Here is a 16078-nt window from a genome sequence, read left to right on the forward strand (position 1 = left end):
GTAAGTCAAAGTGAGAAAGAGACCTTGGTTGGAGAAAACATAGTGTGTTTTGCGCAAGTCATATGACGTCAGCTTAATGTGAGTTAGTAGAACACACCACGTTTTCTCCCACCATGAATCAGACAAACTTCGCTGAAATAGTTTAGGGCCGGATCAAAAGAAGTAGAGAGCTGGATCCGGCCCGTGGGCCAGGGGTTGCCCATAAGTGATCTAGATTGTCTAATATGAGTAGTTAATAAACGTGAAAAAAATTTAGCAATTCTATAGATGGGAGTGTCAATACAATTCATGATGGATCTTACTGGACAACATTCTTTGTGAATTTTGGGGAGACCATATAAACGAGGAGTCCTTCCAAATTGGGTACGTAACTTATCCAAATTAACTTATTTTGATCCCAGCTAACAACCTCATCACTTGTTTAATTTGTTGTGTTTTTGTAGGGTTATAGCTATTTCTTGATAGGTGGAGATATCCTGTAAAAGGCAGTCTATCTTCCTCTAATAGTTGACCTTATCCATTTCCACTATTTCTTATCCACTTTTGAAAGATACATGGTTCTTTTGTCTTAATGAAAACAGAGCATGGATTTCAGTACTAGATAAATTACATGGAGGTAATTTGTTTTTAAAGAGTAAAACAGCAACTTCAAAGTGTAGTTTATTAGCATCTTTGCTTGAAAGCTGTGACAGACTTCATTCTATGTTATGCAAAAAATCAAGTTACAGAATGGATTTAGGTACCAAAGCAAAATAATGGCCTTTAGCCAACACACAAAAGGCATCCAGAAATATTCACAACCCATTTATTAGTAGGAGGGTTGTCAGAAGTAAATTTTTGTTAATGATATAATGATTCATATTTTTGCATCAGTCTGCAGGAATGGTGGTTATCGTGCAATTTGCCGTTTATAGTTATGTCATAGGTACCTTTAAAGATTAGATTGCTTTTAATTTTATTCAGTTCATTATTTCATAACAAACTTGATCTCCTTTTGTTATGAACAAAAGGAGATCAGTAGAGCAGATTATATGAGCTCTGTGTATACAGAGCTCATATGATCTCATGCTCTTGATAAATACCCATTTTTGTGATGAATGAATGAATGTATCTGCCAGTAAAGGTTGATAAATGAAAATTCAACATGACCTGAGGGATTATGAATTATTATGGTATCCAAAAAAAGAAAAGGATGGTTATTGGATTTGCATTCAATAGTGAACTCAATACGGGAGCACAAGGAGTTTATTTTCTCTGGGAACTGAAGTAATTCTGATTCAGTGTGGGAAAGGTTGCAAATATATCATCAACAAACATAACCAGATACGAGGCTGAGGAATATAGTATCAAAGAGTTCTTTTTTCTAAATGCACCATGAAATAATCAGCTAAGGCTTGTGAGATAGGACTGCCCACTATAGTTCACCCACCGTTTGTAGATGTCTGCTTGGCGTCTTGCCAAGAATAGTCGATTCATGCTGTAGAGGAGAAAGAAATGAAGGACGTACGAATTGGCCGCCAACACTGCAAAATCACGTGCTTTATAGGTAAAATTTTTCAACTGTTATACAAGCAACATAGTTAACTACAATAATCATAAAAGAGAAGTTAATTTTCCGACCTGTAATAATAAACAACTCATCCCACAATCCGGACTGATTACCCTATTATCGGAATGGATTCTCCTTTTTCTGACATGCGCAGAAGTGTCGAAGGATCTCTAATCGGTGGGCGAACTATATTTGTTTGAATAAACAACTTATGCCATGTAAAATAGGTTGGCAATGTCTTCCAGGAAATCAGAATGTAAAAACTGAAGAGTCTCTTGTAATGGTATGATGGTAAATAGGGAGACTATCAAAAGAAACCATAATCTCTTTATTAGACAAATGCAAATCTTTTATTTTCTTTTTGAAGTGAAGACTGTGTTTGATATAAGAGCTGGTATGGCGAGTGAGATTCTGAAGATGATGAGAAAGATGATTTGCAAGGTAGTAAGTTGGAAAACCAATAGAGTCCACTATTGGGCATAGTGGGTTGCCATCCTTATGCATTTTAAGAACACCATAAAGACGAGTCATGATGAATTCATAACTTTTCAACAGTAGTGCCATCCCATGATGATACACTGTTTAATAATTTATTCAATTATTGATTTGACTTTTTTGTTGAATCCCTACTGATTAACACTGTAGACTGATCTCCAGCAAGTTCAAATTCAATCAAATTCAAATTCATCTTTCCCTCAAAATGTGTGAACCAATTAGACTGTATGCTAACGTCCAAGTTTTGGGAAGTGATCACTATTAATTGTTCATAATTTTTTTAATTATTTTTTTTTAATCTATGCAACTTATTACAATTGTTCCTTTGAACTCTAATAGAGTAATATCATATACTTCAGCTGTGACCAAGACAAGAGCTAATATATGCATGATTTATGACTCATTATTTTGATGCATCTTTTGAATGTAGTTAGGGTCTATCTCCCTGGTGATGTCCACATAACATTGGATGAAATATATCACAGTTTTTGAATAAATTCTATATAATTTTTGTTACATGTGTAAGCCATGAAAGTTACTTTAATATGTCTGGTGCACATGTTTCATTCAAGCTATTATATACTATACTGTTTCACGTTTTTAGAGAAACTCTTAGTTCCGACATAGTACTAGCATCATACTGTTTCAAATAGTTCATTGAAGTATATTTAATAAAAATTTCTAAAAAAAACAAAGTGGTACTGAAGTTAGACTGCTTAAAACAATATATGCTACTTACGTTTTGCTCCCCATACTGATGCAGCAGCAAATCCACCCAAGACTGGATTCAAGTGATCATCCTTACCTCGAAAAGCGGTAGACATACAGGTAACACAAGTGAAAGCTGCTGCTGAGCTAACTGCAAGCATAAAGAGAGAGAGAAAAAAAAAAAAACTTTGATGAAGCAAGTCCAAGGGGATATCGATAGTTGGCTAAACAGTTAAGTCTGATATGCGAAAAGATCTACCATGATCATCTGCTCACAAGGCACACAAAATAGACGTGATATATGGAAATTGCTTATCAGATCTTTTCACACATCAGAATTTACTTTTCAGCCAACTACTATGCATACATCACTGAACAATAGCTGACCAGTGCCAGCTTCTATGCTCCATTTGTTTTTATATTTTTAACTTATACTGTAACAATTCCTATATGTTTCTGTATTTTAGTAATGTTATGGTTCATGTTAGCCTTTCATTGTAATTTTTGTTCATCGTAATCCTAACCCTGAAGAAGTCAAATGTATATGCAGTGAAACTAGTCCATTTCATTTATTTGTGTTAATACAGCCACATAAATACAATGTATTCCTTCTTATAAATTTATTTTTGTTTAGTGCTTGGTTAGAACATTTCAGATTCATACTCTTGATGGTGCATTGACATGGTGATCAATATGTTGTATATTTCAAAGAATAAGCATAAAAAATAAAATATTTACTGTACACATATAACAGATTCAATTCTGTACATAAATAATTCTCTCTAAGGTCTGACATTCATATTCACTAGAGTGAAAATTAGTAAATCATCTTCTACTCTATACATCTAACTTTATCATACAAAGAATAAATTAAATGGCCTTACTAGGAATTGCATAGAATGAGCTAAATAAAGGTATCTCACTCACTCTCTCTCTCTCACACACACACACACTCTCTCTCTCTCTCTCTGTTAAATAAATTCAATTCTAAAAGAAAACATTAAACACTATACAAAAACCTGAGTATAGCCTTGAGCTTAAAGAAAATTCTGCAGTTTCACTTCACTATAAGTGAACTTCCTTTGCAGCATTTATTTTATCACTGTTCTCTTTATTTCTCTAATTTCTCTTAAGAGAAAAATTAGTCAAAATGCTCAATTAGTTGTATACAAGACAGTGTTCAAACTAATTTTAACTTATGGATCTGAGACCTGGGTTAGAAATGAAACACTTAAGGACCAAAGACTAGAGACCACAGACATGAGAGTTCTGAAAAAGATTAGGGGCATGAACACATGGCATCAATGGCGATATCATATTAAAAACGAGGATATTAGGAAAGAACTTAACACTGATAGCATTCAGGAATGTGTTAGCAGAGCTAATCTCAAGTAGTATGGTCACTTAAACAGAATGAGAGAGAAAAGATTAGCAAAACAAGTTTTCTCAGCCAGGTTGGCAAGAAAAAGACCCAGAGTAAGACCAAGATATAGGTGGAATTGATACAGTAAAAAGTGCCATAGAAGACAGATATATAAGATTGGATAATGTTAGAGTCTTGACAGATAGCAGATTGATTTGAAGAAAAATTGTTGATAGGAAGTTAGAAATGACATAAGTTTTTCATGTAGTACTATCCTGTACATCCCCTTGAGGGTACATGTCAGGAATTTGATGATAATGTTCTCTTTATCTTCCTTTACTTAATCTATTTTTTATTATTTTAACTCATGCATTCATTCTGTCTTATATCTCAAATTCCTTAGATTACAACAAAAATTAGATCTCACTTGACTAAGATACTTGCATGTATCTTCTTCAAGTATCAAGTTTCCTTAAATACATCTTTCAGTCATTTCCATTTCCTTCATAAAGAATAACAGTAGTAGAGTAACAAAATCTCAGTAACAGCATGTCTGTTACTGAAATTCTAAGCATAACCAAGCAACAAAATGCATGCCATCACTACAGCACTTGAAGTTGTAATAGTGTATATAATGAGAATGCTACTATAAAAACAAACATGATCACACACACACACACACACAACATTCCTACATAATTTCCTAAGGAATATCATATATGGTAAGCATGATGACTATTCAAATAAAAGTTGCTTGGTTTTGTCACCACTTAATCACACGCCATTTGTCACCACTTAATCACCTTGCAGTTATACTAAACATACAACTGTATTAATAAATGTAAACAAAAATATAAATAATTTTAGATGATCTTATGATATAACACGAAATTTAAAACTTATTAGATATTTTTTCAGTATGTATAATACTGTAAAAAACTAATAATTACATTTACAATGGCTTAGTATTTCATTGAAATTTTTTTTTGTCAAAACATAATCAATGGAAAAAAAACATTACATATAGCTATTAATAGCATGTCGGTCTACCTCTAGCACGAATAACAACCTCTGAGGCATTGACTCCATCAGATGCCAGAAGCAATTCCAGCCATGCCTGTTGCAGAATTGTCCAAAACTGCACCTTAGGTGTCGGTCTGGGATACATGGATCTCGCATCTCGCTCTATGGCATCCCAGAGATCAGATTTAAATTCAGGGACTTTGGGGCCACTGGATGGACCCACTCAGATGAGTGTTCCTCAAGCTATGCCTGGGTGGTTGTGGTCCGGTGGGGTGACAGACTGTCCTGCTGAAACAGACTATTAACTGCAGGATGCATGAAGGCCATGAAAGTGTATAGGTAATCAGCCAGGGACATTCTGGTATCTCGCAGCATTTAAGGACCTCAACAGACTCATTAAGGAACCTAATGCATCATATAAGAGGACTCCCCAAACCATTACAGAGCCACCACCTCCTTGAACAGAGCCGACCTGGCACAACGGGGCCATGGCCTCATTGTCAATGCCACACTTGCACCCTACCATCAGCTTGGTACAACTGATAACGGATACTAGAGAATATGATATTTGTGCTTTGTGCTGCCACTGTCCTGCAGTTGGTCTGTACAAGCCTGGACAGGCTACGTTGCTCCCAGTCATCAATGCCATGTAGTTGCTTGCTTGCTGGGCTGCAATAGACCCTTGATATGGTCACTCTAGAGCAGTGATGGTGAACCTATGACATGCATGTCAGCACTGACACACTTGAGGGTTTCAGGTGACACACCTTGGATGTTGAAAAATATTGGTATTCTGATGAAAAAACTGCGATAAATCATGTAAGATTGCTCTCAGTTAAGGCGAAGGTAGGTTTGTTCATTGAAAGAACTTTCTACCAGTAGTCAGCAACAGAAGTCATTAAATGTAATGTAAGTTTGTAATTTCAGTTTATTAAATTAATTGTATAATATGAATTCATAAATTTTATATCAATGTCCTGTTAAATAAATAGCCTAATATGATATGTATAAGTTACCATCTATGATTATGTAGTTACATTTATAATGCATGTATGCAAGTGGCACATCAACAACGTCAATATTTAAAAAAAAAAAAGTTTGACACACCTGGGTAAAAAGGTTCGCCATCACTGCTCTAGAGAATCCAAGGGTTCTTACCACTTGGACAATAGAATGACTCATCTGTCTTGCACTGATAATACGTCCATGATCAAAGTTGCTAAGATCGCCACATTTACCCATGTTTGTTGATTGTTATTCACTGTTGAGAATCCCTGATGTCTGCCTATTTACCATCAGTGTTCAGTTTAGGTACATTTCACTCCGCATAGGGGATGCCAGTGCAACTTCCTAACATCCCTATCTCTAATGTTTTGTCCATTGAGTGTACATACATATTATTTCCTTTTAATTTGAACAAAATGCACGCTTTTTATGAGTGTGATTTCTAAGAGCCCTCAGATTATACTGCCTTTGCTTATTTTCATTAGATTTATCAAATGTAACTTGTGAGTCATCACTTTCTCTCTTGAGAATTATTATTATTATTATTATTATACAGGTATCTCTATGGAGTCAGAAGACTCTCTGAAGGAGATCTATTAATTTATACACTAGCCATTGTTCACACAATACCTGCCTTACCTCTCCTTGGGCATTCACTGCCAAAATTTCACCACAACTTCTGGCAACCCATTCACCATTTTTCCAAGCAAAAAGTCTAGTCCTAATGTCCTTGCTAACCCACACTGTTGCACAATTTTCATAGGTGACTCCTCATTCTCACCCTTCTTTTCATGTACTGAAGAGTCTTCAGTGTCAATTCTATATAACCCCTTTAATAACTTATATGCTTCTGTCATGCCTCCTCTTTTTCACTTATCAACTAGTTTTTAAAGCCCACCAATCTATTCTCATGGTGAGCATTCCATAGACCTGCAACAATTTTTGTCATTTGCTTCTGGATTCTCCCCACAGAATCCAACATAGTCCAGATGTGGCCTTATCCAAGCATTATAAAGGAGAACAATAACTTCTACATCCATGCTTGTTAGTGTGTCTTCAACAAACAAAAAATCTGAATGTACTGTTTTGGCTGCCTTTGCGATATGCTCTCTAAACTTCAACTCCCTGCCCACAACAATACCAAGTCTCTGCCCTCATCAGTTTTCTACAGTTCAGTTCCATCAATATAGTACAGTGCTTGCAATTTCTCCTTCCCAAAAGTGCATCATCTTACACTTAGCCACATTAAACTGGCAGACATTTACCTTTACTCATACTGCTAGTCATCGTACAGGATCTTTACATCACCTTCATTTACCATCGCTCTTCTCAGTTTTGCATCGTCAGCAAACTACTGAATATTTTCCACCAAATTATTTCCTATGTCATTGATGTACGTACAAATTAAACAACAGAAGACCAAGCAATGAACCCTGTGGTACACCACTGGTCACGTGCCTTTCGTGGAATTAATTCCTCCATAAACCACTCTTTGATATCTGACCATCAGTCATCCTATAATTCAAATCACCAGATTGTATCCATCTCCATTTGCTTCAATTTATGCAAAGATCTATGGGGAAATCCTGTCAAATGTCTTTGCAAAATCTAGCAATATCATATGAGTACCTATTTCCCTTATCCAACTCCACTGTCACTTTATTATAAAAAAATAAATGAATTACTAAGATGAGAAAAGACTTATCCTTCATTAAACCATGCTGCCACTTATCAAGTATCATAATCCTATCCACTCAGTCCTGAATGCTATATCTTTTCAATTTCTCCAATACTTTAACCACCACTTCTGAACTGCTATAGTATTGATTGGCTACTTATATACTGCTACTGCATTGTTAATTTGCTACCTGTCTTAGAGCCTCCTTTAGACTATTTTGACCTCTTTCCACTCTATTGGCATCTTCCAAGTACTGAGAGGCTTAAATTAAACAGCTTGGCCAAACGAGGTAATAATTTCCATGCAGTCTCATGGTTCATGGGCCAATATGCCATCTAATCCTGTGGCTGTATTTGCATTGAGATTTCTTCTACCTCTATTTTCCTATTAGTCAGCATCACATCTAGGATTGCAACATCACCCTAGATGGCATACCCCTGCAAAATACTTACTCAGTAATTCAACTATTTGGTTAGCTTCTGATACCTACCCACCATCAGCACATTTTAGTCATTCTTGCATAGTCATTCCTCCTTTTACTTCCCATATAGTGAAAGAATTCTTTAGGATTTCTTTTGGCCTAGTCAACTAGCTTACTCTCAATATTAGCTTTGACCTTCCTTAACATACAAGTCACCATTTTTTGCCTGTGCCTTGTACTGCTTCATGGGCATGTTGATCACCTTTTTCTTTATATTCCCTCCACAACTTTTTGTCTGCATAATTAAGCAGTTATGCAGACAAAATTATGAATAGCAAAATTATGAATAGCTTAATTAAGCAGGAGTCCGCAACTCCTGCTTAATTATGCTATTCATCCATCTAAATCCTACCTGATTCTGAATCTGAGTATACATTCTGATACTACTTTCTTAATGCCCTTGACCACTTCCCAATGCTCCACTAACATTTATCTCCTCCAAATTCTTATGCTGGCACTGCTGAAAATTGACTACTCAGCTTGTCATAATCACATGCTTCATAATTCCACATATATGCCTTCTTACAAGTAAATTCTGCACATCTGGCAAATCTCCCAGGTCAAGACTATGTGATTATTTTCTGCAAGTGGAAGCAGCGTAGCTAGATTGGTTACTGTTAAGTTCTCTAACACTATGACCAGATTCAGCACTTTTGAACCTCGTGTCTCCTCTATTACATGCTGCCCCAGGTAATTATGCCTCAGCAGCTGTATAAATTCTATTTCCTTTCCTCCCTGCAGCCACTCCTCCACCCACTTTATGTCCTCCATAGTTGAAATCCTTCATAATACAGTGGAATCTGCTTATTGTGATTGCAGATAATATTATCACTTGGCTATTGTTATCAAAATCAGTTGGCCAAATACACCATTTAAAATGAATTTAAAATAATCCGTCTATTATAATCTAAGTTCCAGTTATTGTTATCAAAATCCTCGAATGTTTAGCATTTTGCGTCTCGGAATTCTAAGAAATAAGGGTTAATCAGCAGAAAATTTGACAAACAACATTTGTCAAAACCTGACTTTTTTTTGTTAATCTTATTCTTCCCATAAATCTTATATCTTCCAGGCAAATTCAGGTGTGTAATCTTAATTTTTTTTTAATTTTAATCTTCCATAAAACTTAAATCTTCCAGCCAAATGCAGGGAGGGAATAAATACAGTCTAATTGTGATTTTTCAACTTTATTTTCATGCTCTCTTTCAGTAAGTGAATTTGACTTAAAGTACTCGTTAAAACAGCCCTTAGCATTATGGCAGAAGCAAGTAAAAAAGGAAAGATTTATCTTTTGAAGAAAAGCAAAGAATTTTGGAGTGCTATGATAAGTTGCCCAAAATGAGTCAGCATAGTGCAGCTGTACATTTAAAAATTTCACAACCACTCTTGTGTAAGATCTTGAAAAACAGATCAAACATTGAAACTTCAGCTCTTATTAATGAGAACATATGTCAGAAGAGAGCCCGATCTGGTACTCAAGTTGAATCAGCATTAAAAATTTGATTTAGTAATGTTCGTGAAAAGAATGCTTCGATTAATGAGATGCATCAAAAAGCAGAATTGCAAAAATAATGGGCAAAGAAAATTTCACCGCAACTGATGGATGGTTTAACAGGTGGAAAAAGCGAGAGAGGATTGTGTACAAGCATATTCATGGTGAAGAAAAAAGTGCTGATTTTTTATCAGCTGATGTGTGGATTAAGACCAAGTGGCCAAAAATTATTGCTGAATATTCTCCCAAGGATATTTACAATGCATATGAAACAGGACTCTATTTTCTTGTAATGCCTGAGCATACTTATTTGTTTTAAAATGAAAGTACTAAAGGATTTAAATCTTAAAAAGAGCCAGTGACAGTTCTTTGTTGTGCTAATATGGAAGGTGAGAAACGAGAGCTTCTAGTGATTGGAAAAAAGTAAAAATCCTCGGTGTTTTAAAGGTGTTAAAAGTTTGCCTGTATCAAAGAACCTGCATTGTTTTCTAACTTAGATAATAATGTTCAAGGTAACCAATCTTTTGGTTATCTTGAAATTGTTCAGTAAAGAACGACTCCACACTAACAAATGACAAATTCACACAAATGCTTGGATGACTAATGACATTTTCAACAATTAGTTAAGTGGGATCTTAAATTAAAACAAAAAATTGTCTTGTTGGTAGACAAATGCACTACGCATACAAACAATTTATCGTTAAAGAAAATCAAGGTAATTTTCTTGCCTTTGAACACTACATTATTAATTCAATCATGTGACCAAGGCATCATACGAGCTTTTAAAGCTTATTATCGCAGGGAAGTTCGTGCAAGAATTATAGCTGAATTTGATTATATAAAAGACCAATCTGATGTAAGTGCAATTGCAAAAAAAAAAGATTTCCCTTCTTCATGCATTGCATTTGGTAGCAATGTCATGGAAGCAAGTCTCAGAGAAGACTATTGATAACTGCTTCCAAAAAATGGTGGATTTTTCAGACAAACTCTGAAACTCCTTCTTCCGAGGAATTTGAATATCTTACAAATGAAATTTTTGATAAAACCCCAGACGATGTGTCAAAAGAAAAATTTGAAAACTGGTTGGATATTGATAACAACATTGAAGTGGTGGCTACAATTCTGATACTACTTCCTTAATGCCCTTGACCACTTCCCAATGGCAGTGTCAGAAATATGTCAAGCTGCTTCTGATGAGAACTTTAAACTATACAAGAAAGTGAACCTAATACAAGTATAGAAGAACAAATTTTAGAAACTCCTCCAACTAATGCTCAGATGCAAGAAGCTCTACGAATACTTTGTTGCAGTGTGCAACATACAGCGACAAACTTTGAAAGGCATTATGAGTATGTGCAATTTATTCATGAACTACTATATTCAAAGACACGACAGGGCAACACCAGATAAGTTTTTTAAACAAATTTTATGTTTTGCTTATAAAAAAATTGTTCATAACAATAAATTAAATTATGTTTATAATAATAAATTGACATAAATAATACAATTTTTTATATCCTTTGCTTAATGTTATCAGCCGGTTATTGTTATTGAAAAGCGACCGTTCCAAAGTGATCATAATAAGTGGTTTCTACTGTAATTACTTAGTCTACATTCATTGTACTAATTTGCACAATGCAAGGCATCTACATACCACCTGGATTATAGTAACAATCAATTACATATTTCATTCTGTTGGTATCGATCTCACACCAGATAATGTCAAATGAAATGCCCTCTAAATCCTAAAGTCAAAAAGAGTAATCCTACTCTCTTTTTGGCTTCAATTCCTCTGCTATCATTAGCAAAACACCTTCCCCAATCTGTTTCTTCTGTCCTCTCTGACGACACTATATCTTTTGCATTCTATTCCTATGCTTATATCATCCTCGGTCAACCAAGTCTCAATAATGCCTATGACTTCTGGCCAAGTTAAACTAACCAATGTCAGAAACTCCTCACCTTTATTTCAAATAGTTCTGGCATTAGTATATATGAAGTTCTTATAAACTTTGAATTAATTCAAAACTTTCCACACTAACAAATTACAAATTCTGTGAATTTGTAATCTGTTAGTGTGGAGTCGTTCTTCACTGAACAATTTCAAGATAACAAAAAGATTGGTTACCTTGAACATTATTTTCTAAGTTAGAAAACAATGCAGGTTCTTTGATACTTTTTGAATCTCGGCATACACTTATGATATCCACCTACAATTATTTCCATGAGATGAATGTTGCTTATTTGTTTCTCCTTAGAGAACTTAGGTACATAACTATATGATCTTTCACAATTATTATTACAGTCCTGCTGTCTTAAATTTTCTGACAAATTAAATTAATATCTTGTTTTATCGTTAAAATATATTACTTTCTTCTTATTTAGGTTACAAAAACGTTTTAAAATGTATCTAAATTACCTCCTAAGCATATTAAGCTATCATCCTTTAATAGATCTTAACCTAAGAATGTACATTTGATATTTTAATTGGATTCTTTATATCTTGTATTTTAAAATTCACTGAAGACAACGTTTCTAATATCATGCATGGAGTTGAAGCCTTTTTACCTAATTTACCAATTGTGTTATCTAAAAAGTACCAAATCACCAGGACAAAGATTCTTATATTTCCTAAATCTATTTAGGAATGCCTTTGTTTTCTGGGAACTAAGTCTGCTAGTTTCTATTACTAGTTCATGAACAATTAATTTTCTTTCTACAACATCTTCAAGCTATTCATCAATATCTGAGAAATCAGAGTTAATCTCTAGATGTTAACTCATTTGGAAAGTTAGGAACAAAACATATAGTACAGAAGAAGGATTTCCTTTAACAGCAGAATGAGTTGCTGTCCTATAAGCAAATAAAGCTTGTGGCAAGTAGGAATCCTAATTAGGCATTTTAATATTGCTAGCAGGGTGCTTAACAGTCAAAGCTGTATAACTGAGAGGAGACCTCCATGTAGACTTTAAAGGAATGTGAAGAAACAACCAAGTCTTCTGACCTAATGTCCAATCCTCATCTTCTCATGGCAAACCCAATTAGGTATAGTGTCTTTACGAATCTTTCTGGATACTGAACAAATCTTTCTAACCAAGATTCGTTCCAGGTATCATCCTGGATTTGTTCAGTATCCAGGTAGATACCTGGATACTGAACAAATGAGGATGGGCTGGCAATTTGGGATTTAGCCAACCAAATTGTAATTGTGTTGGCTTAAATTACAATGTAAAATGATGGTACAACATGACAGAATTTCATGCAGGGTGAACAAATCACCCATTGTTTTCACCAGAGAATCAGGGACGAACAACAAAAAAGTTAGCCAATGAAACAAATCCTGAAAAATATCCAAACATCACCAGAGTTCAAGATTGGTACTATCAACATAAGAAGCCTGAATGACAAAGAAATGGAACTAGCAGAAGAATTGGATAATTACCAGCTCAACATAAGAGGGGTGACTGAAACAAAAAAAGACAAAAATTGGTAAGATCTTTCTAAGCAATAAATACAAAATGTTATATTCAGGCAATAACAATCAGAGAAAAGAAGGAGTAGCAATAGTATTCAACACAAAATACAAGGCTAATCTTTTTGAATGGCAGGCAATATCAAGTAGAGTGATGTGGACAAATATCAGAATGGGAAATTGGACAATGACTTATTTGTGCCTATGGTCCCACAGAAAGTTCTACTAAGGTAGAAGTGAAGGAATTTTTTTGAACCTTTAGAGAAAGCAACAGACAAAGAAAAACAAGAAAAGTTGGTCCTTGTCGGAGATCTAAATAGCAGAGTAGGAAATGATTGTCAGAAATATTTTGGGAAAATTTGGAGAAAAGAGCAAAACTAACAATAATGCAAATACCTGTTGGGTTTCTGCTCAGAACATGGACTGGTTATTACTAATACATTGTTCCAACATAAAAATGTGCACAAATTCACAAAGAGAGAAGAGGCAAGAAATATGAAAAGTCTCATTGACTATGTTATTGTTGTTCTTTCTTTTTAGGTTACATGGTGGTCAGCATTCATAGTGAAGAATTTATGGAGACACAACACATGTGTCAGAATAATTACTTTACTTAACATTAAGACAGTGACATTTGACGTTGTGACTTCTGTATTGAGGTCATCATGAGCAAAAATACATATGTATAAGATACAAGCTACATGACAATACTATACAAAAGTAAGATGTATCTAAATGCTTGTTAATAATTTCCCTAGCATGACCTCTTGTGAAAAAAATATAAAAAAATAAAAATACAACTACATTAGACAATTTTTAAAGTCCTCTCGTATTGCGATTTTCTTCTGTTTGGGATTGTTCTGGTTGTTACATGGGTCGAAGATGGGTTCTTCACATTCTTGGAATAATTAATCCATCATTTGCGTTCAGATTTGGATGATGTTTCAGCATTTTGCAAGCTTCTTTGAATTTTCTTTCAAACCAGGTTTTGGCCTTCCCAGTAAATTCTGTGGCGTGTTTGGAGTGCATGGTCTGATAGGCCTGTTATACCATAGTAGAGGTATTTAAGGTATTTGTGTTCATTTTTCTGATTGGGATAGTGCATCCTGTTACTCCTATGTAGGGTAGGTTACAGGTACAATGAATTTTGTAAACCCCTGAGTGAGCCAGGTATGGTAGAGGATCTTTGGAAGAGCTAAGTAAATTTCTTAATTTTGTCAGGGGGTTTGAAGGTTGTCATAGTGTGCTATCTAATTTTTCAAAATGTCCCTAATGTGGGATATGGCTATGGCATTCTTGTAATCTTTTTTGATTTTAGTGGATGATCTTGTGAACTGTTTTTTTTGTTGTTGTTTTTTATTGTAGTCATTTTTTACAAATATATGGCTAATAATTTCAAATTCTTGATTCAGAGATGGTTCACTGGAGCAAATTGTTAGGGCTCTGTGTTTGAGGGTGCTGATTACTCCTAGTTTTTGTGTTGGATGGTGGTATGAATTTTTATGTACGTACTGGCCTGTGTGTGTAGGTTTGCAGTAGACTGGTAGACTGTGATGGAGAGACAGCCTAAGGGAAGACGTGTGACGAGTGTGTATAGAAAAGGGAGAGAGTTGTTGTTTTTGATTTTGATGGTGAATTGATGCGTTTGTGTTGTTTGTTCAGGTGGTTTAGGAATGTATTTAATGTTTCCCAACCATGGGGCCAAATGGCAAAAATAATATCAACATATCTGAGCCAGACTTTGGGTTTTAGGCTGACCGAATCTAGAGCTCTTCAAATCAAATCAAATCTTCCATGCAAAAAGTTAGCTATTGGGGAGAAAAGTGATGAGCCCATGGCCATACCTTCTTTTTGTAGGCAAAAATTATTTTGCCACACATGAAATACCCAGTGGAGTACATGGGCAAAGAAGGCTGTGATGTCGGGCAGAAATATTTTTTTTAATCAGAGGTAAGGCTAGGGTAAATTATTAATAAGCATTTAGATTCATCTTACTTTTGTATAGTGCGGTGTCATGCAGATTGTATCTTATACATATTTTTCCTGATAATGACCTCATTACAGAAGTTGAAACGTCAAATGTTACTTTCTTAATGTTAAGCAAAGTAATTATTCTAACACGTGTGTTGTGTCTCCATAAATTCTTCACTAAGAATGCTGAACACCGTGTAACCTTAAAAGAAAGAAGTGTCATAATCTATGGAGATTTGACCCACAAGCAATGCAGCCACTAGAGTAAGATGAAAATGTATGTTTCTATGTTAATTAATCAGCTAGCCTTTCTAAAACGATGTGGAGACAGCAACTTAATACCTGACTATATTAAGTTAAAAAAAAAAGTTTACTTCAGCTAAAGCACTCTGTATTTATGCCCGTATGGAAAAAGCTTTGTTGAGAGAACAGATCCACAAGACCCACAAAAACTTAGCAATTACCCAAGCCAGCATTTTTTTATTATTATTATTATTCAGGCCTCCATAAAAAACTCATCGTGGGAGGTCCTTTCTAAGAAACACAAAGTCTAGCATACCACTCCTTAAACGAATTGACCATTCTCGCTCTCACCACTCTATCAGGCGATGCATTCCATGGTTCAACCACCCTCCATGCAAAGAAACCACTCCTCACCTTCTTTCTCACAGTTTGCTTTCATAACTTCCATTTTACAACAAAAAATAGAGCTATCCAGATACATAAAAATCCCAATATTTGGGAGATTCTAGAGAGGATAACAGACGACTGAGCCAAGCACATGTTACTTAAGAACAAAGAAAAATTAATATACGGGTGAAGTCAGGAGCAACCAACCACC

At 35.0% G+C, this 16078-nt stretch overlaps 1 protein-coding gene across 1 annotated transcript in view; it reads right to left on the bottom strand.

Moving 5' to 3' along the window:
* Positions 1-16078, bottom strand: part of ND-B14.7 (NADH dehydrogenase (ubiquinone) B14.7 subunit) — a 62441-nt gene that overhangs the window by 6407 nt on the left and 39956 nt on the right. Inside the window, exon 3 of the mRNA XM_090405659.1 lies at positions 2784-2903. Coding sequence (XP_090261785.1) covers positions 2784-2903 — 120 coding nt within the window. The remainder of the gene's footprint in view (positions 1-2783; positions 2904-16078) is intronic.

This window comes from Typopeltis vanoorti, chromosome 15, assembly GCF_054136105.1.
Source record: "Typopeltis vanoorti isolate ZY-2024b chromosome 15, IOZ_Tvanoo_1.0, whole genome shotgun sequence".
In the NCBI taxonomy this organism is placed as follows: Eukaryota; Metazoa; Arthropoda; class Arachnida; order Uropygi; family Thelyphonidae; genus Typopeltis; species Typopeltis vanoorti.